The sequence below is a fragment of the Grampus griseus genome (genome assembly GCF_964374135.1).
Source record: "Grampus griseus genome assembly, chromosome: 4".
Taxonomy (NCBI): Eukaryota; Metazoa; Chordata; class Mammalia; order Artiodactyla; family Delphinidae; genus Grampus; species Grampus griseus.
The window spans coordinates 31,424,529-31,446,231 of NC_138997.1; the positions used below are offsets into that span (position 1 = coordinate 31,424,529).

General features: G+C 37.4%; 1 protein-coding gene across 3 annotated transcripts in view; it reads left to right on the forward strand.

The window, feature by feature from the left end:
* ARFIP1 (ARF interacting protein 1) overlaps positions 1 to 21,484 on the forward strand; it is a 135,020-nt gene extending 113,536 nt beyond the window's left edge. For all 3 annotated transcript variants that reach the window (XM_082653922.1, XM_082653924.1, XM_082653923.1), the window contains one exon: positions 19,609 to 21,484. In XM_082653922.1, the coding sequence (XP_082510048.1) occupies positions 19,609 to 19,764 (156 nt within the window). In that variant the 3' untranslated portion in view covers positions 19,765 to 21,484. The remainder of the gene's footprint in view (positions 1 to 19,608) is intronic.
* The last annotated feature ends 219 nt before the right edge of the window (positions 21,485 to 21,703 follow it).

Consider the following 21,703-nt stretch of genomic DNA (forward strand, 5'->3'; position numbering starts at 1 on the left):
ATAGCTGTATAATCATGAGTTGCTGTTTTTATATGTTTGACTTGGTTCTGTTTCTTGGCAATTATATTTAAAGTACTTGTGTTTTCTGACCCCTTTTGGTCATAAGTGACCAACTCATTTGGAGGATAGGTTCATTTTTCTGTTGTTTATCTTATAGGGGAGAGGATTGTTCAGTCCTTTCACTTTGAGTGTATAGGATTCACTTATTAAAATTTACTTCTTGGGAATCCGCTGGTGGTCCAGTGGTTAGGACTCCATGCTTCCACTGCAGGGGGCCTGGATTCAATCCCTGGTTGGGGAACTAAGATCCCACAAGCTGCACGATGCAGCCCCCCCCCCCAAAAAAAAATTAACTTCTTGACCATTACTACTGCAATGTCTCTATTCTGTTAGATGGTTGGTACTGTGTATGCCTCAGATCCACATTTCACTTATTTTGGCGGCCTTGGGTATCACCCAAGTCAGTTTGCCAGGTTTTGTGATAAAGGTGAGTTTTTAAGTAAGCAACCAGTGTGAGATTTGAACAGATCACTGATACTCCACATTGGTTTTGGTGGCGGTGGCATTACTGCACTTTTTTTTAGCTCCTAGTAGTTACAGTCTCTGCAATTTACTTAAAAGTAAGCCCTTTAATTAGTATCTCTGAGTAAAACCTCAGACGATACCAGCAGTGTTTAAGAACTTGACTTTGCATTGTTCTTTTCCACCTTTCCTTGAAGTCCTTTCAGTAATGACTCAGTGCTTTCCTGTTGACTATATATATATATATATATATATATGCTTAATTACATATATATATATATGTAATTAGGCATTACAAATAGCTTGCTTTGGGCTATTTGTAATGCCTAATTCTGAAGAAATACTGTATAATGGTATTATGACATGCTTGCTGACAAGCAACTTACAGTCTAATGGAGAACATTTAGTAAAATCTGTTCTATACAAAATGCTGAGTAAAGCATGAGGAAGAAGAAACCTAGAATTTGATGGAGAAAACCTTAGTGTGGGCTAGAAGTACTTGCTGGGCTGGGTGGCAGTGTGACTTGAGCAGGGCCACACAGAATGAGGAACACGAGCACTGGCAGAAGGAGGTCAGAAAAAAAGTCTGCAAGAAATCCTGGATCATATGTTTCAATGATTTGTAAACTTTTGTTATATTTTCTGTTCTATTCTTAAAGCAGAACAGTATTGCTGCTTATAGATTTTTTTAAGGAAAAATAATGGTTTTATAATAACATTTTAGTAAAGCTTTTCCATTAAGTTTATAAACAGCTGTTAGGTGCACGGGATGAGAATTTTGTAAGCTGTATAAGAGGAAAAAAAAGTTAGCTTTCCAAGATAAAATAACAGAACCATACTTCTGAAAGAAAACTGTTTTGTGAATGTAAAGATGAATTTGAATTGGCCATTGGTTTATCTGTAAGTTCCTGTTGCCCAGTGTCCAAAGGCCAGTGAGAACTGGGTCACCTCATTAATGAAAGGAAATACCTAGTTCCTTAGCTACTCTTCTGGACCTAAATTAATTTTAAACTAGGAGTTCAGATGCTAACTTGAATGATTTCTGCTACTTAATATTTCCTCGAGCAGAGTTTCATTCTTTCTTCCCCTGTGTATTACAGTAGTGCCCAGGGCTTTCTCCAATTAAAGCACAAATCATACTGTGCTATGAATGCCTGCTAGTCTGTTTCTTCTCCTAGAGGTAAGCCCCATGGATACATATTTAGGGCATTCCCTTCCTACAGTAAGTGAACTGATAGACACTGACCTTTAAGTAATCTGCATATAGAGGAAGCTTTCTGTAAGTATTTTATATAATACCTTTATGTATATCTATAATCTGTGATCTAGATGATCATACTAGTGTACAGATGATGATGCTGAGGTCCAGAGAGGTTAAGTAACTTGCCCAAATTTCTCACAGCCAGACCAGGATTCAAATCTAGATCTGTTTGACTCCATAGCCCTGCTTTTAGTTAAGTAAATGATGTTATAATGCTGCTCCAATAAAGGCTTGGAGGGAAAAGATTGGAGATAACGTTGGAAAACAGAAACCATATTGGTCACATCTAAACCTGGAACTTTTGGAGGGAAGGGTGAGGACAGGGAGTGAGCTAACATGGTAAAAGCCATAGAACAGAAGCGCCAACAGGCATTTTTGCTAGGGTGAGAAAACTTGTGCGTTGAGAATTTTAATGTACCGTTGGATAAAAAACGATAAGGCGTAGTGCTGTGACTCACTGTTACTGGAGTTTACAGATTGCGTTTCATCAGTTATCTTCTTTTCAAAACAAAACTGCCATTTTTAACTCATAGGATGCTTTTTTTAAAAAACCCACTTGTCAGTGATTTGTTGAAACCATCCCAGTGAGTCAGAAAAATAAAATCTATTCCACCTCCATGTTTGTCTTTCCTTTTTCTCACTCCCTTCCCAGTGCCCACTCCCATATTTCTGATAGTGCTTCTCTTTTTCAGCTGGTAGCTGCTTTCATGACAAGCATTTCCAAAGCTATTACAAAGTAATAAAATTATACTTCACAAACCTAATAAAAGGCCAAGACAGGTACACATTCCTGCTGTTACTCTTCTGGTTTCTTCCTTACTGGAAAAAGATCAATGATGGGCAGAGAAAGCATATCATCATACATTTTTAAATAGTTGGGAGTAAAGAAAGGAATTAATTCTTTACATATCAGTGGTTGGAGACTTCTTACTAAAGAATGATTTTGTGGGCTTCCCTGGTGGCGCAGTGGTTAAGAATCCGCCTTCCAATGCAAGGGACATGTGTTCGAGCCCTGACCTGGGAAGATCCCACATGCCGCGGAGCAACTAAGCCCCTGCACCACAACTACTGAGCCTGAGTTCTAGAGCCCGTGAGCCACAACTACTGAGCCCATGGGCCACAACTACTGAAGCCTGCGTACCTAGAGCCCGTGCTCCGCAACAAGAGAAGCCACGCCAATGAGAAGCCTGCACACTGTGAGGAAGACACAACACAGCCAAAAATAAATTAATTAATTATTTTTTTAAAAAAAAGAAAGAATGATTTTGTTCCAGCTTTTCCTTTCATGTTTAAGCCAAGGTACTGCCCCAATATTGTTGTACACTTAATATAAAGCCCTATTTTATATAATTACTGGAAGAGCCAATAAGTACTTTGAAGAACTTAACAATTGTAAATATATTAAAAGTAATAGCTTTTTTAACTAGAAATTACCTCATTTAAAAAAATGACTTCAGTGTCTCTGATAAAAAGGTATGTAATCTAAATTTGATTTGGAAAAAAGTTCATTTGGTAGAAATAAAGTACTTTTTTATGGTTTTGATGCCTATGAAATAACACTTTAAGATTTTTAGTCAATAACTTTTAAGTGGTATTTATCTTCTGTTGATACATGCTGTATCAGCAGGAGAAAGTTTTCAGTGTGATCCACTTGACATCATCTATCAGTTCTGCTCTTAAATTTCTCTTACCCAGTTTCTGTTTAAAACCTCAGCTTGTCTCTGTGTGTCAGTAGTCAGTGCTGAAGTTTGTTTTGCCCTTTAACAGTTAAAGTATTGTATGATATATTTTCGGTCATTCACCAGATGTTGCTATAGTGGTTTTGCTTGTGTCTGATCTGGGTTGCTCGTTGTTTGGTAGGTCTTTATGAACGTTCTTAGTAATTGAGTTCACAGTGATTTAGTATAGTTCTAAATTACTCTGTTTCTCATGTTAGGTTTTCAAAGTTGGTCAAATCTGTCATCATCTCACCACAGGAAATATTACCTCTGTCTTCTCCTATTTTAAATCTGCTTTTCTGTCCTGTTTTATTTATCCTTATAACCACTTTAAACCTTTTTAAAGTTAGGAGATAACATACATAAATAGCTCAATATAGTTTTTTTTCCTGCTCTGTAATTATGGAAAGATTATATGAAAGTTTTTTATTATATGAAAGTTTAATATTGCGTTATTCTTCATAATTTTAGAAAGAATTAACTTTTATCTGTTCCAACCCTTGCATTAGATCCTTGTCCTGAGGCTGTTTAAATGCAACTTCAGGACCAGAGACAAAATAGGAAGGAGGTTTAGATATATCTTTTCTACATTTCTACCCTTCCTTTAACTGATCTGTTATACCTTCTTTTGTTTGTTTCAAACTTTGTTTAAAAGCTTTCTAAAATGTAGAATAGAGGCAGGTTAGAATAGGTGAAAGAACATGGACCAGTCTTGGAATAAACATTCCTGTTTCCCAAATCCAGCCTATCTGCTTCCTACCTGTCTAAAACTTAGGTGAGTTACTTAACTTTCTGAGTCTGTTTTTTTTTTTTTTTAATGATAACATGGAGAGAATAGAAGATGTAAGATGTAAGGGTAACATATTACCTGTCACACAGAAAATGCTTCACAAAAGTTAGTGTCACCCACCATATCAAAGAATAGTCTACCAAAAATGCTTGGCTGTTTCTTTGATACTGTATGCTTATCACTTCTTATGATTTCATAGCATAAATATAGAAGTAAATTGAAAAAGTGTAATGACCCTAAAATATTTCCTCCAACTTTTCGGCTTTTTGCCCCTTCTCCTAAAAGCAGGGTTTGACCTTTTTCCCCCCACCTTATGTTCTTCATCTCTCTCCTCAAGCCAGTTCTAGTTGAGAAACCAGAATCTTTCCCAGACTGATCTTTTTTCTTTTTTTTAATTTATTTTATTTACTTTTATTTTTGGCTGTGTTGGGTCTTCGTTGCTGTGTGCAGGCTTTCTCTAGTTGTGGCGAGCGGGAGCTACTCTTCATTGCAATGCACGGGCTTCTCATGGTGGTGGCTTCTCTTGTTGCAAAGCACGGGCTCAAGGCGCACAGGCTTCAGTAGTTGTGGGTCACGGGCTCTAGAGCGCAGGCTCAGTAGTTGTGGCGCACGGGCTTAGCTGCTCCGCGGCATGTGGGATCTTCCTGGACCAGGGCTCAAACCCATGTCCCCTGCATTAGCAGGCGGATTCTTAACCACTGCGCCACCAGGGAAGCCCTCCCAGACTGATCTTTATAAAAAAGCCAGATAGCCTAGTAAAGTGAACCTGATAGACAAGCCGTATACTTAAAATAATACTTTTAAGTCTTGTTAAAACTGCTTATTATATATAGTGACAACAGCACAGTATCATTACCAAGGTTGCAAAAATTATCTTTAAAATTGTATTGCAACTGCTTTTATAATGTTTCTTAATTTTTCCTCTATTGGTAATGATTTGTATTTACTTAATAACCAAAGCATTCTGAAGATTCTTTGTAGCCTGTCAGTCAGAGCTGCACTGAATACATTATATGAGTACAGACCCTAGTGCAAATTAAAATTAGTCAAAAATAAGTGGAGATTGGACTTCCCTGGTGGTCCAGTGGTTGAGACTCCGTGCTTCCAATGCAGGGGGTGTGGGTTTGATCCCTGAGCAGGGAAGTTCTGCATGCCGCGTGGCACGGCCAAAAGTAATAATAGAGTAAAAAAATAGAAAATAAAATTTTTAAGAGAAAAAAATAATTAGAAAAGCAAAATATTCTAAGTTTTTAATTCATTTAATTTAAAAAGTATACTCCTGTTGAGAACTGATTTATTAGTTTATTTTAATTTACCTTTATTTTTTATTTACTAATGGTTTGATTAGATAAAAGAGTCAACTTACCATTGTTATTTAAATTTGCATCTGATTTTGAAGACTACTACCAGAACTAAAACTCGTACTAGCATAACACTTACATAATCAGTGCTAATAGAAAAATGAGATAAGTTGTCTGTTTTGGTATGAAACAGCTTCTGAGATTAAAGTGACAATGAAATTTTATATTTTATTTCCATAATTATAATTGAAAAGCTGTGACTCCCCAGAGGCTCTCTTTATTCCAGGAACTTCTCTGAAGTGCTGATACTTTAAAAGGCTTTTACACATCAACCTTCTCACAGTTACCAAGCGAATGTTTTTGTGAAAATGGGTATTGTATTATTTTGTTGTGAAAACTAGAATTCAGTCCTAAAAAGCATCCTCTTTCCTTTATTTCCCATGGATTAAGTTTCACTGGGTAGTGGGGGACAATTTTAAATACAGCTAATGGCCCCGTTTTGAGGCTTGGGTGGTGGGCTCCCAAGCTTCCCTCAGCTACAAGAAGTGTGTCTCTGTGTTAGGTTTGTCGACTGTCAGGGGCTGGGGACTCTGACTTGTGTTGACAGCAGTAAGGTTAGCTAAAAATTGTCTGATTCCCTTCCCACTTTCTTTCTGATGCTCTAACTTTCTGGGCCATTATAACAGCTCTCTGCAGTTCAGTACATGAATCAAATCCTGTGCTCTTTTACTGTCTTCTCCAATTCTTTTTTTTTTTAATATTTTATTTATTTATTTGGTTGCATCGGTTCTTAGTTGTGGCAGGTGGGCTCCTTAGTTGCAGCTCATGGGCTCCTTAGTTGTGACATACGAACTCCTAGTTGCAGCATGCATGTGGGATCTAGTTTCCTGACCAGGGATTGAACCCGGGCCCCCTGCACTGGGAGTGTGGACTCTTAACCACTGCAACACCAGGGAGGTCCTTGTCTTCTCCAAGTTCTAAAACACTGGGAGTTAAAATTCAAGTCAAAAATTTTTTGTGGTCCGAAAAGGAGTAATTAGTTAGAACCTATTTCTAAAAATTATTAGAATTTCATACGAAAAATACAGAAGCCCTTTAGTTGCTCTGTTGCTCCAGGAGCCAAGGGTCATCTGAAATTGGAAAACAAGAAAGGCCAAATAATACTAGTAGGTAGAAAATTACTGTGTGACTCAAGTAGGTTACTACCATTGAAAACCTTAAAAAATAACTCAATAACAGGGAAGAGTGTTTATAAACTGGTACATAAACTTTCAGCTAAATTTAATACATCTCTAATAGAAGTGCCAATTTCTGTCCTTAAAAATAAATAGAAATAATGTTTTTCTACTGAAAGAAAGCCTTTCAACAGAACGGCTTTTTGAGAGCCATTTGAGTTTCCAAATATATGTGTACCTCTATTTAGAAAGCAATTTTCTCAGAAAGTTTTAGTAGAAAGGAACCATAAAAATTATCTTACTCTCAGTTTCTTCATTATGCAAGTGAAGAGAGTTCATATGGTTAACTTGAGGCAGAAATGGGAGTTGAGCGCAGGTTTCCTGAATCATTCTCCTTCAACTATATCAGCCTCCTTCTGCGGTTAACAAGAAACAGGCAAAGAAAAAGGTTATCTACTTAATGGACATAGAAAATAGAAAATTAATAAATGGTTTATCTGTGGTAGATTTGCCTTGTTCCTAAGCAGGAAAATGGCATTTTAGGGAAGGAAATTTTACTTAACGTGTGCTTTCCAAAGAATCAAAATGCGTCACATACCAGTTTGTAAGGATTGTAACATCGTATTTTAGGGCCAGATAGGAGTTTTCCTTGAACTCTCTGAGGTGTATTACTTGTAGAATCTACAAGCAAAGGTGAAAGTCTCAATTATAAACAGAACTGACTTATGGCTTTAGGGAGAATTAGAAACTAGAAAGATTATTTGAAACTTTCTGATTTAGTTTCTTTTTTAAATCTATCTACTCATTTATAGTCTTTATTTTTTATACTACATTTGAAACAAGTCATGAAGCTTCATTATTTTCCTTTTTTCTTTCTTTCTTTTTAAAAAAGTATTTGGTATACACACAAAACAATATATGTAATGCATTCCTCTCAGGTCAGTACCTAGCTGTGGAATAGCTGGGTTGTATGTATACATACACATGGAAATAGTAGGTGCATGTTTAACTTTTTAAGAAACTGGCAAACTTTTCCAAGATGGTTGTACCATTTGACATTTCCACCAATAGTATATGAGAGACCAATTTGTTCCACATCCTCACCAATACGGTATGGTTAACCTTTCATTTTAGCCATTCTGGTGGATGTGTAGTAGACCTCATTGTGGTTTAAATGGGAATTTCCCTAATAAATAAAGATGTTGGTCATTTCATGTGCTTATTTGCCATCTGTATATTTTCTTTGGTGAAATGCCTGTTCAGATTTTTTCCCCATTTTTTCTTTAGGTTTGTCATTTCCTTATTCATGTGTAAGAATTTTTTGTATATTCTAGCATCAGGTTCTTTGCCAGATATGTTTTGCACATATTTTCTCCCATAGGAGAAACTAGATAACATGCCATGGGACCAAACACAGCCTATATATATATATATATATATATATATATATAATTTTTTACAAAGGAAAAACCAATAGGGATGATAAGCAAAACCCAGAATAGGGAGGAAACTTGCACAAGCCTCTTAGATAGCCGCAGACAGCAGAAGCAAGAAGACCTACAATCCTGCAGCCTATGGAACTAAAACCACATTCACAGAAAGACAAGATGAAAAGGCAGAGGGCTACATACCAGATGAAGGAACAAGATAAAACCCCAGAAAAAAAAACTAAGTGAAGTGGAGATAGGCAACCTTCCAGGAAAAGAATTCAGAATAATGATAGTGAAGATGATCCAGGACCTCGGAAAAAGAATGGAGGCAAAGATCGAGGAGATGCAAGAAATGTTTAGCAAAGACCTAGAAGAATTAAAGAGCAAACAAACAGAGATGAGCAATACAATAACTGAAACGAAAAATAAACTAGAAGGAATCAGTAGCAGAATAACTGAAGCAGAAGAACGGATAAGTGACCTGGAAGACAGAATGGTAGAATTCACTGCTGCAGAAGAGAATAAACAACAAGAATGAACAGAAATGAAGACAGCCTAAGAGACCTCTGGGACAACATTAAACGTAACAACACTCATATTATAGGGGTCCCAGAAGGAGAAGAGAGAGAGAAAGGACCTGGGAAAATATTTGAAGAGATTATAATTGAAAACTTCCCTAACATAGGAAAGGAAATAGCCCCCAAGTCCAGGAAGTGCAGAGAGTCCCAGGCAGGATAAGTCCAAAGAGAAACACACCAAGACACATAGTAATCCAATTGACAAAAATTAAAGACAAAGAAAAATTATTGAAAGCAACAAGGGAGAAATGACAAAAAACATACAGGGAACTCCCATAAGGTTAATGCTGATTTCTCAGCAGAAACTCTACAGGCCAGAAGGGAGTGGCATGATATATTTAAAGTGATGAAACAGAAGAACTTACAACCAAGATTACTCTCCCCGGCAAGGATCTCATTCAGATTAAACGGAGAAATCAAAAGCTTTACAAACAAGCAAAAGCTAAGAGAATTCAGCACCACCAAACCAGCTCTACGACAAATGCTAAAGGAACTTCTCTAAGTGGGAAGCACAAGAGAAGAAAATGACCTATAAAAATAAACCCAAAACAATTAAGAAAATGGTCATAGGAACATACATATCAATTATTACCTTAAACGTGAATGGATTAAATGCTCCAACCAAATGACACAGACTCGCTGAATGGATACAAAAACAAGACCCATATATATGCTGTCTACAAGAGACCCACTTTGGACCTAGGGACACATACAGACTGAAAATGAGGAGATGGAAAAAGATATTCCATGCAAATGGAAATGAAAAGAAAGCTGGAGTAGCAATACTCATATCAGATAAAATAGACTTTAAGATAAAGAATGTTACAAGAGACAAGGAAGGACACCACCTAATGATCAAGGGATCAATCCAAGAAGAAGATACAACAATTATAAATATATATGCACCCAACATAGGAGCACCTCAATACGTAAGGCAACTGCTAACTGCTATAAAAGAGGAAATCAACAGCAACACAGTAATAGTGGGGGACTTGAACATCTCACTTACACCAATGGACAGATCATCCAAACAGAAAATTAGTAACGAAACACAAGCTTGAAATGACACAATAGACCAGATAGATTTAATTGATATTTATAGGACATTCCATCCCAAAACAGCAGGTTACACTTTCTTCTCAAGTGCACATGGAACATTCTCCAGGATAGATCACATTTTGGGTCACAAATCAAGTCTCAGTAAATTCAAGAAAATTGACATCATGTCAAGCATCTTTTCTGACTACAACGCTATGAGATTAGAAATCAACTACAACGAAGAAAAACGTAAAAGCACAAACACATGGAGACTAAACAATACATTACTAAGTAACCAAGAGATCACTGAAGAAATCAAAGAGGAGATCAAAAACTACCTAGAGACGAATGACAACAAAAACACGATGACCCAAAACCTATGGGATGCAGCAAAACCAGTTCTAAGAGGGAAATTTATAGCAATACAAGCCTACCTCAAGAAACAAGAAAAATCTCAAACAATTTAACCTTACACTTAAAGGAACTAGAGAAAGAAGAACAGACAAAACCCAAAGTGAGCAGAAGAAAAGAAATCATAAAGATCAGAGCAGAAATAAAGGAAATAGAAGCAAGGAAAACAATAGCAAAGATGAATAAAACTAAAAGCTGGTTCTTTGAGAAGATAAACAAAATTGATAAACCATTAGACAGACTCATCAAGAAAAAGAAGGAGAGGGTTCAAATCAAGAGAATTAGAAATGAAAAAGGAAACGTTACAACAGACACTGCAGAAATACAAAGCATCCTAAGAGACTACCATAAGCAACTCTATGCCAATAAAATGGACAACGTGTAAGAAATGGACAAATTCTTAGAAAGGTATAGGCTTCCAAGACTGAACCAGGAAGAAATAGAAAATATGAACAGACCAATCACAAGTAATGAAATTGAAACTGTGATTAAAAGTCTTCCAACAAACAAAAGTCCAGGACCAGATGGCTTCACAGGTGAATTCTATCAAACATTTAGAGAAGAGCTAACACCCATCCTTCTCAAACTCTTCCAAAAAATTGCAGAGGAAGGAACACTCCCAAACTCATTCTATGAGGCTACCATCACCCTGATACCAAAACCAGACAAAGATACTACAAAAAAAGGAAATTACAGACCAAAATCACTGATGAATATAGATGCAAAAATCCTCAACAAAATACTAGCAAACAGAATCCAACAACACAGTAAAAAGATCATACACCATGATAAAGCGAGATTTATCCCAGGGATGCAAGGCTTCTTCAGTATATGCAAATCAATCAGTGTGATACACCATATGAACAAATTGAAGAATAAAAACCATATGATCATCTCAATAGATGCAGAGAAAGCTGTTGACAAAGTTCAGCACCCATTTATGATAAAAACTCTCCAGAAAGTGGGCACAGAGGGAACCTACCTCAACATAATAAAGGCCATATATGACAAACCCAGAGCAAACATCATTCTCAATGATGAAAAACTGAAAACATTTCCTCTAAGATCAGGAACAAGATGAGGATGTCCACTCTCGCCACTATTATTCAACATAGTTTTGGATGTCCTAGCCATGGCAATCAGAGAAGAGAAAGAAAAGGAATACAAATTGGAAAAGAAGAAGTAAAACTGTCACTGTTTGCAGATGACATGATACTATACATAGAGAATCCTAAATATGCCACTGGAAAACCACTAGAGCTAATCAATGAATTTGGTAAAGTTGCAGTATACAAAATTAATCTGCACAGAAATCTCTTGCATTCCTATACACTAATGATGAAAAATCTGAAAGAGAAATTAAGGAAGCACTCCCATTTACCATTGCAACAAAAAGAATAAAATACCTAGGAATAAACCTACCTAATGAGACAAAAGACCTGCATGCAGAAAACTATGAGACACTAATGAAAGAAATTAAAGATGATACAAACAGATGGAGAGATATCCCATGTTCTTGGATTGGAAGAATCAATATTGTGAAAATGACTATACTACCCAAAGCAATCTACAGATTCAATGCAATCCCTATCAAATTACCAATGGCATTTTTTACAGAACTAGAACAAAAAATCTTAAAATTTTTATGGAGACACAAAAGACCCCGTATAGCCAAAGCAGTCTTAAGGGGAAAAAATGGAGCTGGAGGAATCAGACTCCCTGACTTCAGACTATACTACAAAGCTACAGTAATCAAAACAATGTGGTACTGGCACAAAAACAGAAATATAGATCAGTGGAACCAGATAGAAAGCCCAGAGATAAACCCATGCACCTATGGTCAACTAATCTATGACAAAGGAGGCAAGGATATACAATGGAGAAAACACAATCTCTTCAGTAAGTGGTGCTGGGGAAACTGGACAGCTACATGTAAAACAATGAAATTAGAACACTCCCTAACACAATACACAAAAATAGACTCAAAATGGATTAAAGACCTAAATATAAGCCCAGACACTGTAAAACTCTTAGAGGAAAACAAAGGATGAACAGTCTTTGACATAAATCACAGTAAGATCTTTTTTGATCCACCTCCCAGAGTAATGGAAATAAAAATAAACAAATGGGACCTAATGGAACTTAAAACCTTTTGCAAAGCACAGGAAACTACAAACAAGACGAAACAACAACCCTCAGAATGGGAGAAAATATTTGCCAATGAATCAACAGACAAATGATTAATCTCCAAAATATATAAACAGCTCATGCAGCTCAATATTTAAAAGACAAACAACCCAATCCAAAAATGGGCAGAAGACCTAAATAGACATTTCTCCAAAGAAGACATACAGATTACCAAGAAGCACATGAAAAGCTGCTCAACATCACTAATTATTAGAGAAATGCAAATCAAAACTACAATGAGGTATCAACCTCACACCAGTTAGAATGGGCATCATCAGAAAATCTACAAACAACAAATGCTGGAGAGCATGTGGAGAAAAGGGAGCGCTCTTGCACTGTTGGTGGGAATGTAAGTTGATACAGCCACTATGGAGCACAGTATGGAGGTTCCTTAAAAAACTAAAAATAGAATTACCATATGACCCAGCAATCCCACTACTTGGCATATACCCTGAGAAAACCATAATTCAAAAAGAGTCATGTATCACAATGTTCATTGCAGCACTGTTTACAATAGGCAGGTCATGGAAGCAACCTAAATGCCCATCGACAGACGAATGGATGAAGAAGATATGGTACATATATGCAATGGAATATTACTCAGCCATGAAAAGGAACGAAATTGGGTCATTTGTAGAGACGTGGATGGATCTAGAGTCTGTCATACAGAGTGAATAAGTCACAAAGAGAAAAACAAATATCGTATATTAACGCATATATGTGGAACCTAAAAAAATGGTACAGATGAACTGGTTTGCAGGGCAGAAATAGAGACACAGAGGTAGAGAACAAACGGATGGATGCCAAGGGGGGATAGTGGTGGGGGATGGTGGTGGTGAGATGAATTGGGAGATTGGGATTGACGTGTATACACTAATATGTATAAAATGGATAACTAAGAAGAACCTGCTGTATAAAAAAATAAATAAATTCAAAAAAAGAAAACTCAGAATAGGGGTTATGGAGGGAGCAGGATGGTTATCTATTTTATATATAGATATATATATAAAGATACTATATATTCAGAGAAAAAAAATACCACACCTAAAATGTTACTTACATTCATTCACTCAATAAATATTACCATGGATCTGGTGTTGGGCATTACTCTAGGGGCTGGAATGACTTTATTTATATATGTAGAGAGAGAGAAATAGATACAGATGTAGATATATCGATATATATATATATATATAAAGAGACATATATATCATTATATCTGTATCTTAATTTACTGTTCCATAGGAGATATTCATCTTTCATTTTACTAGTTAATGCCAAACTTTTCAAAAGTAGTTGTACAAATTTATACACTGATCAGCAGTGTATAAGAGTTCTTATTTCTAATGAGACTGGAAGTCTTCAGATTTAATTGGCCACTCCTGTTTCCTCTGCTGTAAAATGGCGTTCATGTTATTTGCCCTTTTTTTTTTTTTTTTTTTTTTTTTGCGGTAAGCGGGCCTCTCACTGTTGTGGCCTCTCCCGTTGTGGAGCCCAGGCTCCGGACGCGCAGGCTCAGGGGCCATGGCTCACGGGCCCAGCCGCTCCACAGCATGTGGGATCATCCCAGAACAGGGCACGAACCCGTGTCCCCTGCATCGGCAGGTGGACTCTCAACCACTGCGCCACCAGGGAAGCCCTATTTGCTCTTTTTAATTGGGTTCTCGGTGTATAGGAGGTCTTCACATTTTCTAGATGTGTACCCTTTGTCAGCCCCTGTAATGCAGATACCTCTCCCCAGTTTTTAACTTGTCTTTTCAATCTTTGGTTGAATAGAAATTCTAAATTTCAAAGTAATTTAATTTATCGATCTTTTCGTCATAATTTATGATTTTTTATCTTTAAGAAGTTATTTCATACCTAAGGTCATCTGGAAACTTTTCCACCCTTCTGTCAAAATGTACTGCCCTCAGAGCTCTCCTTTGACCAGTCTTTGACAGTCTGTTCTCCAGAAGAGACCTGAAACTCATTCACACTGGCAGAGGTTACTGAGAACAGGTCAGTTTTAGAAAACATTTTTATTTAAATAGGAATCAAATGCGAACTAGCCTGTAATAATTTACTTTACTTCTTTTTTCTAGCTGTAATTTTCATTGACTCTAGTGATTTACAGGAAAGAGATTTGGTCCTGAAATCAAACTCCATTCATGTAAGGTGAACACTGGTTATAACTTTAATTAGCATAATTTGACCTTTTCATAGTAGATACTTAACACAAATCAGTTTATCATTTTAAAGCTTGTTTTAAAAGTGATTGCAATGCAAAACTTTTCTGTCTAGATATAGAGAAAGAAGTCAATATGAATTAGTGGAAGTCTGTATTAAGAATGTTAACAAATTTTTAGTGTAATACTGTTAACTTGAATGGTGCTAACCAATGAATAATTTGGAAGAACTTAGGTGCCTCTTGTTGCTTGAAAAATTTGTTCATTTTAGAAGCACAGAATCATGGGGTTGTAAAAAGACCCTTGAAGTTTCTTCTGAGGTGATCCACTAGGCAGGGGAATTCCTTCTGCAGCATCTCTGCCCTTGGATTGAAGGCCTTGTCAAGGCAGGCAGTGTTGATAAACCGTGTTCATGCACTCTTGTCAACAAAATTTATTTGCTTAGCACACACCTGTTTTTCACTGTGCGAAGGTAGACTTCACATCAGCTTCTATCTTTGAAAAGGAAAAGACTCTGTTTCTTGTTTCACTCACAGCACTTCTCTGACATTAGATGTGTGTGATTTTTTTCCCCCACACAGACCAAGTCTCTGATCTTCTGGACCCTAGCTGGGTGTCCTACAATTCGGTTCACTTCTGACACTGTGGACCCCCCTCACCACCACCTTTAGACACCTTTCGGAAGTCCAGGTCATCACCTGTGCTTCTGACCAACCAGCTATAAGTCGAAGGTTCCCACAACCCCCTTCTCAGCTTCAGTCATTTCCTAGAGCAGCTCACAGAGCTCAGGAAACAGTTTACTTATTATGTTACCAGTTCATTACAAAAAATATTAAAGAATACAGACACAGAGGTCCATAGGGCAAGGTCTGGAAGGGTCCTCAGCACAAGAGCTTCTGTCCCCATTGGGCTTGGGGTTCACCACGCTCCTGGCTTGTGGATGGGTCAGCCAACCCAGAAGCTGTCCAAGCCCCCCACTGTAGGGATTTTTACGGAGGCTTCATTGCATAGGCACAGCTGATTAAACCGCTGTCCCGAGGTTGGTGGGGGGTGAGGGTGAAAATTCCCACTCTCTAATCACAATTTAGTTCCCCTGGCAACCAGCCCCAAGCTGTGGTTATCTAGGGGCTTTCCAAAAATCTCCTCATTAACATAAAGGCAGGTGCGGTTGAAAAGAGCTTGTTGTGAATAACAGAGGACACTCTATTCACCTTTAAAAGCTCTGGGGCCATTTCAGGAACAGAACCAGAGACCATATATTACAATAGAAGATGCTTCCTAGGCTCTTATCACTTAGGAAATTAACAAGGGTTTTAGGAGCTCTGTGCCTGGAATGGGATGAAGACCAAGTATTTACTTCTCATTATAAACCACAGTATCACAATCTTACTTCTTATAAGTTCCAGATCAGGGGGTTCTAAATAAATGAAATTTTATTTTACTAAAAAAAGTCAATGTTGTTTGAAGGTTTAACCATCAACTAGGTAAACTTAAATTCCACTGAAATCGAATGAGTACTTATCCTGTGTCAGACAGTGTGCTAGGTAGTATCTCATTTCATTTAACCCTTACAACAGCACTACAAATGCAGTTTGGTAATGGCATCCCTGATAAACGGATAAAGACCTTGGCCAGTGAAGTTAGAAGTAACCCGTGCCTGGTGTCACAAAACTGGGAAATGGTACAACTGGGACTGGCACGCGTGCCCCCTGATTCCAGGGCTCTTTCTGGTAATTTCTATAAAAGAACACTACTAGTAATGGGGATATTTTACTAATGACCTAGGTGAATAACAAATAAAAATTTGGGGAGGCTGTGACCAGTATTAACTATCCCTAATGCACCTCTTCCCAGAAAATTGGAAGTAAAAGTTCTCAAAGATACTGTATGTACTCCTAAACTGCACTTGGGTCTTGGGCCTGGTTAGTAGCAGTTTTGCGTCGCTTGTTTGTTTGAGTCTCTGTTCCCTAGCTGCTTTCTCAATTAATTTCTCTCCTGTATCACAGCCACGTTTTAGCCTTTCTTCATTCTAGGCCTATCCTCCTCCCTCTGATTTTCCTCCTTTTCACTGTTTTCTAGACCCTCATTCATTCCTAGGAAAGCACATTCTTAACCTTTTCCTTTTTTTTTTTAATAAATTTATTTATTTACTTATTTATTTTTGGCTGCATTGGGTCTTCATTGCTGCACGCAGGCTTTCTCTAGTTGTGGCAAGCCGGGGCTACTCTTCGTTGCGGTGCATGGGCTTCCCACTGTGGTGGCTTCTCTTTTTGCGGAGCACTGGCTCTAGGTGCGCGGGCTTCAGTAGTTGTGTCTCACAGGCTCTAGAGTGCAGGCTCAGTAGTTGTGGCGCACAGGCTTAGTTGCTCCGCGGCATGTGGTATCTTCCCACATCAGGGATCGAACCCATGTCCCCTGCATTGGCGGGCGGATTCTTAACCCCTGCGCCACCAGGGAGGTCCCTTTATTTTATCTTATTTTCTGTAATAAACATTTCTTTTTTTATATATTTATTTAGCTGCGGCATGTGCGCTCCTTAGTTGCGGCTCCCCAGCTCCTTAGTTGTGGCATGTGAACTCTTAATTGTGGCATGCATGTGGGATCTAGTTTCCTGACCAGGGATCAAACCCGGGCCCCCTGCATTGGGAGCACGGAGTCTTAACCACTGTGCCACCAGGGAAGTCCCTTTAACCTTTTTCAGGGATGCACCTCTTTTGCTGTATAATGAAACACCCACTACTTAGTGGCCTATTACACCAGTGATTTATTATTTCCCACCATCGCCTAGGTATGGGATAGGTGGATTCTTCCTGTTGCACTTTCAACCACAATGCCTGCTGGGTACTGGGAGCAGCTGGAATGACTGGGCCTCTGTCCCCATGGGCTTTCATCCCAAAGGGAGGCTACACAGGGTTTCCTCACAACGTGGCGACACCAGTCCCAGAGCACCAGCATTTGCTTATCAGGCCTCATTTTCTTAAGTTAGAGGCCAAGCTTATTTTCATTGTAGAAGCCTCCCCAAGAGTGTGGATTGAGAGGAGTGGTTGGGCCATTATTGTAACAGTCATTATAATAATATACTTTGCTCACCTCCTAATTGCCTTTTAGAAACCTGCTTTTCCTATCATTATCCTGTTTCCTTAATAATTGCCCCTGGGTGGAGGTTCATCATCCTTTGAAATATCCCCCCCTTATCTCAGCACCAGAGGGCAGGGGAGTTAGAGTTCTCCCATCCCGATGTTCTCTTTCAACCTTTCTTGAAAAAACCCTCTTCTCCCCACAAGTGCCTTTTTTTTTTTTAAGTTAACAAGATGTATTTTTACTACCCATTGATCATATTAACCATCATTTTTACTGCACTCTGCCTTAGCCTGTATCCTTGTATCCCTAGTACTGTGCCTGATGCGTAGTGTTATGCATCAGGTTTTGTTGTCATCCTTGTACCTGGTACCAAAGGTTTTCATTTAGGAAGGTTGCAGGGCTTAAATTTCTGACCAGGTGAATTCAAGGTGTTTTTTTTAGTTTGTACAGACATTTTTAGTCTCTGGCCCTCTTCAACTATCTCCCTGCCAGAAACTTTCTTACCTTTGTCAGAGAAAGAGGAAAAAAATCCCGTTTATTTTTTAAACAACTTTAGTTGAATCAGCAGCTCCAGATGCCCTAAATGTTAACCCAGCTTCTTCGCAAGGCTTGAGATACTCATTCCCTGGGGTCAGTACTTATTTGGTTTCCTGCCTACCTCCTTTTTCCACCCCAAGCCTGTAAGCTCATGAGGGAAGGAATTTCTTTCTGTATCTCCTAGAACAGTGCCTGGCACTTAGAAGGTACTTAAGGTCTGTTGAATGAACAAATGAATGGAATTAAAAGTTATCTAGGATACTTTAAGTAAAAATCTGTTACTGAAAGTGTGCATGGTACAATCCGTTTATGTTTTTAAATATTGTATATAAGCCTAGAAAATTTCTCAAAGGATACACAATAACATGTTAACAGTGCTTCTCTCAGGCAAGGAGGAGAGAATAAATGCAGAGTGGATCAGGAGATTTTACTTTATAATCCTGAGCAATGCCATTTTTATAACATTTTAATTTTTAAAATAAAGGCTTTACAAATCAAAGATATCTACTATAAATATATTAGTGTTATTTCCTTTATAGAGGTACATGGATGAAGAAGTGGCTAGAGAGACTATGCATGTGTGTGTTAATGGTGAATACAGATGTCATATCATATATGTTATAATCCTAGTTTTTCACTTAGCATCATATATCAGATGTTTTTACATCATTAAAAATGATTAAAGCTCAGTTTTAATGAATATTGCATTGGATGGGTAAATTAGAGTGTATTTTATACTTTACTGTTGAACAATTTGCAGTTATAAATAAGACCTCAGGAAACACTTCATTCATAAACTCTTTTTGATGCTTTGCTGATTTCTTTAAAAGAGTCATAGAGATAGTGTTTCCTAATTAAAACATACTCTTGATATCATTAGAAGTAATAAGCAATTGAAAATAACTGAGAGGCATATGAACTTTAAGTAAATTGGCTTTCTGGGCAACTCTTGCCATCCTTCTTCAGTCTTTGCAGAGAAGTACGATGTTTAAAAGTATCCAGCCTACTCAGTTTTACGTAAAGTGTGGCCTTAATGATGTCCATACTTGGTATATAGCATGTATCATATAGTAATTATTTATGTATAATTTTGCCTCTTCAAAATTTGATTTTGAATATACTTAGTTTGAAGGGGGATCTAATGATATGTTTAATTAAAGTAAGCTCAATAATGTTTGAAAATGGTTAAGAGAGTACATATTTAGCTGATCTGTTCCCTTCAGGAAGTTAAGAACCTTCATCGAAGGTTCAGTGACTTTACAAAGCAATGTACAATCGGTGTGTGAGAAATACTTTGTCAAAAAAACTTTCTGGAGGAGAGATATGCTCTTTCATTACGACATGTAATAAATCACCTTATATTTCATTGTCATTGGTGTTAATGCTTGGTCTTGTAACTCTGCCCTGTTCACAGGTTAAAGTATTACACAATCAGCTGGTCCTTTTCCACAATGCCATTGCCGCTTACTTTGCTGGGAATCAGAAGCAGCTTGAACAGACACTTAAACAGTTCCATATCAAATTGAAAAATCCTGGAGTGGACACCACGTCTTGGCTTGAAGAACAGTAAAATCACACCTGGAAAAAAAGAGAAAGTCACATTGTTATATTTCTAAACAAACCTAATAAGAATTAAGCAGAGTTGGGGGAAGAGGGAAAGGGTGACAACCATTGTAGTGATTCTTGCACAAACAGCTTTAATTTTTCCCTTTTTTCATACTTTAACAATTGAACTGTTAAATTTGATGGGAAGGTGGGTGGTTTTAATGTAAACATAATTTCTATAATCTGAACACAATAGTTTTCCTTTTTGAGAAATCCTTTTGTATTGTGAGGGTTGACGGCTATTTCTGTAGTTTGAAAACACTTAATATAGATTTGCACTGACAAGATAAAAATTCAAGGTTTTTGGTCCTGCAAATGAGGACCAGTTGTACCTTTTCCGAAGGGAGGTTTACATGATTTGTATCAACATCAGATATTTTATATAAGAATATATTAAATATCTTTAAGAGATTCATTTTCATGTATTGTCTTAAAGAAAAAAGAAACTATTTTGCAGAGTAAAATTATATGGTGTTCCTGCAGCATCCACAGAGAGGTGGCAGCTCTAATGAATGACTGATTGGCTTGTGGAGTTGTGGCAGATACCTTTTTAAAAATGAATCTGTACCATTATAATTTTGTTTAAGACTTTTTCTTAAAGGCGCAGGAATCACACTGTCATTTCTGTGAGGCTTTTGAACTTATGAATTTGCGTCACCCCAAGTCATGGAGCGTTTATGTTAGCCATTTCTTTGATTCATAATGAAACCTGCTTAAGAGAATTTTTTTGACAGGTAGACTTGGGAATAGAAATTCTCCATGGTTTCTAGAGTAGAACTCTGTGCTTGGAAAGCTGGTTTTTGGGTAAGCTCCACTTTGACAGAAGTGAATTCCTAGACAGCTTTCATTGACTTCTATGTGTAACAATACCGGTTAAGCCTTAAATCACAGATATGTGCCTTCTCAGATACAGTAATTCTCATTCAACCAATGTACATAAATCCATAAAGAAGCCCCTTTCAGATAATGTTTGATGTGTCTGTTACTTCCTTGCAAAGGAGCACTGTCTATAAATGTTGAGTTTCTTTGTATTTGTTAAGCCACATTGAAGGTTTATGGAGAAATCAACTCTAAAATTTGCTGTTTGGTTTTTCTTCATTCCTTTTGCAGAATGGGAAGACAGAGGACTTGTTTTCATTTGAATAAAGGAAAGGGGGCGTGGGTCCGTGTGGTGTAGCCAGAAGAAGGGGGCTGGAAGGGCCAGTGCAGTTTCAGTTGCTCAGTGCCTTTGGTTTTGTGTTACGTGGTCGGCCTGTCTGCTGTGTGGTTTTATCAGTAATGTAATCCTTTTAAAATATAAGTTCTCTTGATTTTTGACATAGACATAAATTAATATTTTGAGAGGTATCTCTTCTTCTGTTCATTTCTTTTGTGTTGAAATGAAGTACTTAAAATTACTGTTATACATGAACTTTGTGGACTGTAAGATTTGTTATATATGTTCAAATGCCATTTAGCTGGCTTTTTAATTAATATGCCTGTTTTCAGTGCTTAACACAATGTAATGTGACTATAAATCATAAACCTATTTTAAATCATTCCCTCCTGTATATTTGTACTCTGAGAGAGCCTTATTTTATTCTTCCAGCAGAATTACTACTTGTGATAGTTCATTTACATTCCCCAGAATGTGCCTCTGGTGTGAATTTTGTATTCTTATTAAAAGTGTTTGCTTCAGTACCTCATTCCTCTGACTCTTCATAATTTAAAATAAGAAGCAACTATTTGGAAAAAAATGAGGACATGTGATTTGTCTTTAAAAACAGTGACAAAAACTGGTGCTTCTGTCACTTAAAATTGTTTTATTTCAGTAAGTTACTCTTTTCCCTCAATTGGAATCTCTTGGGAGCAGCAGATCATGTCCACTCTTACACACTTCAATAACAGTTGTAGCTAAGGAATTA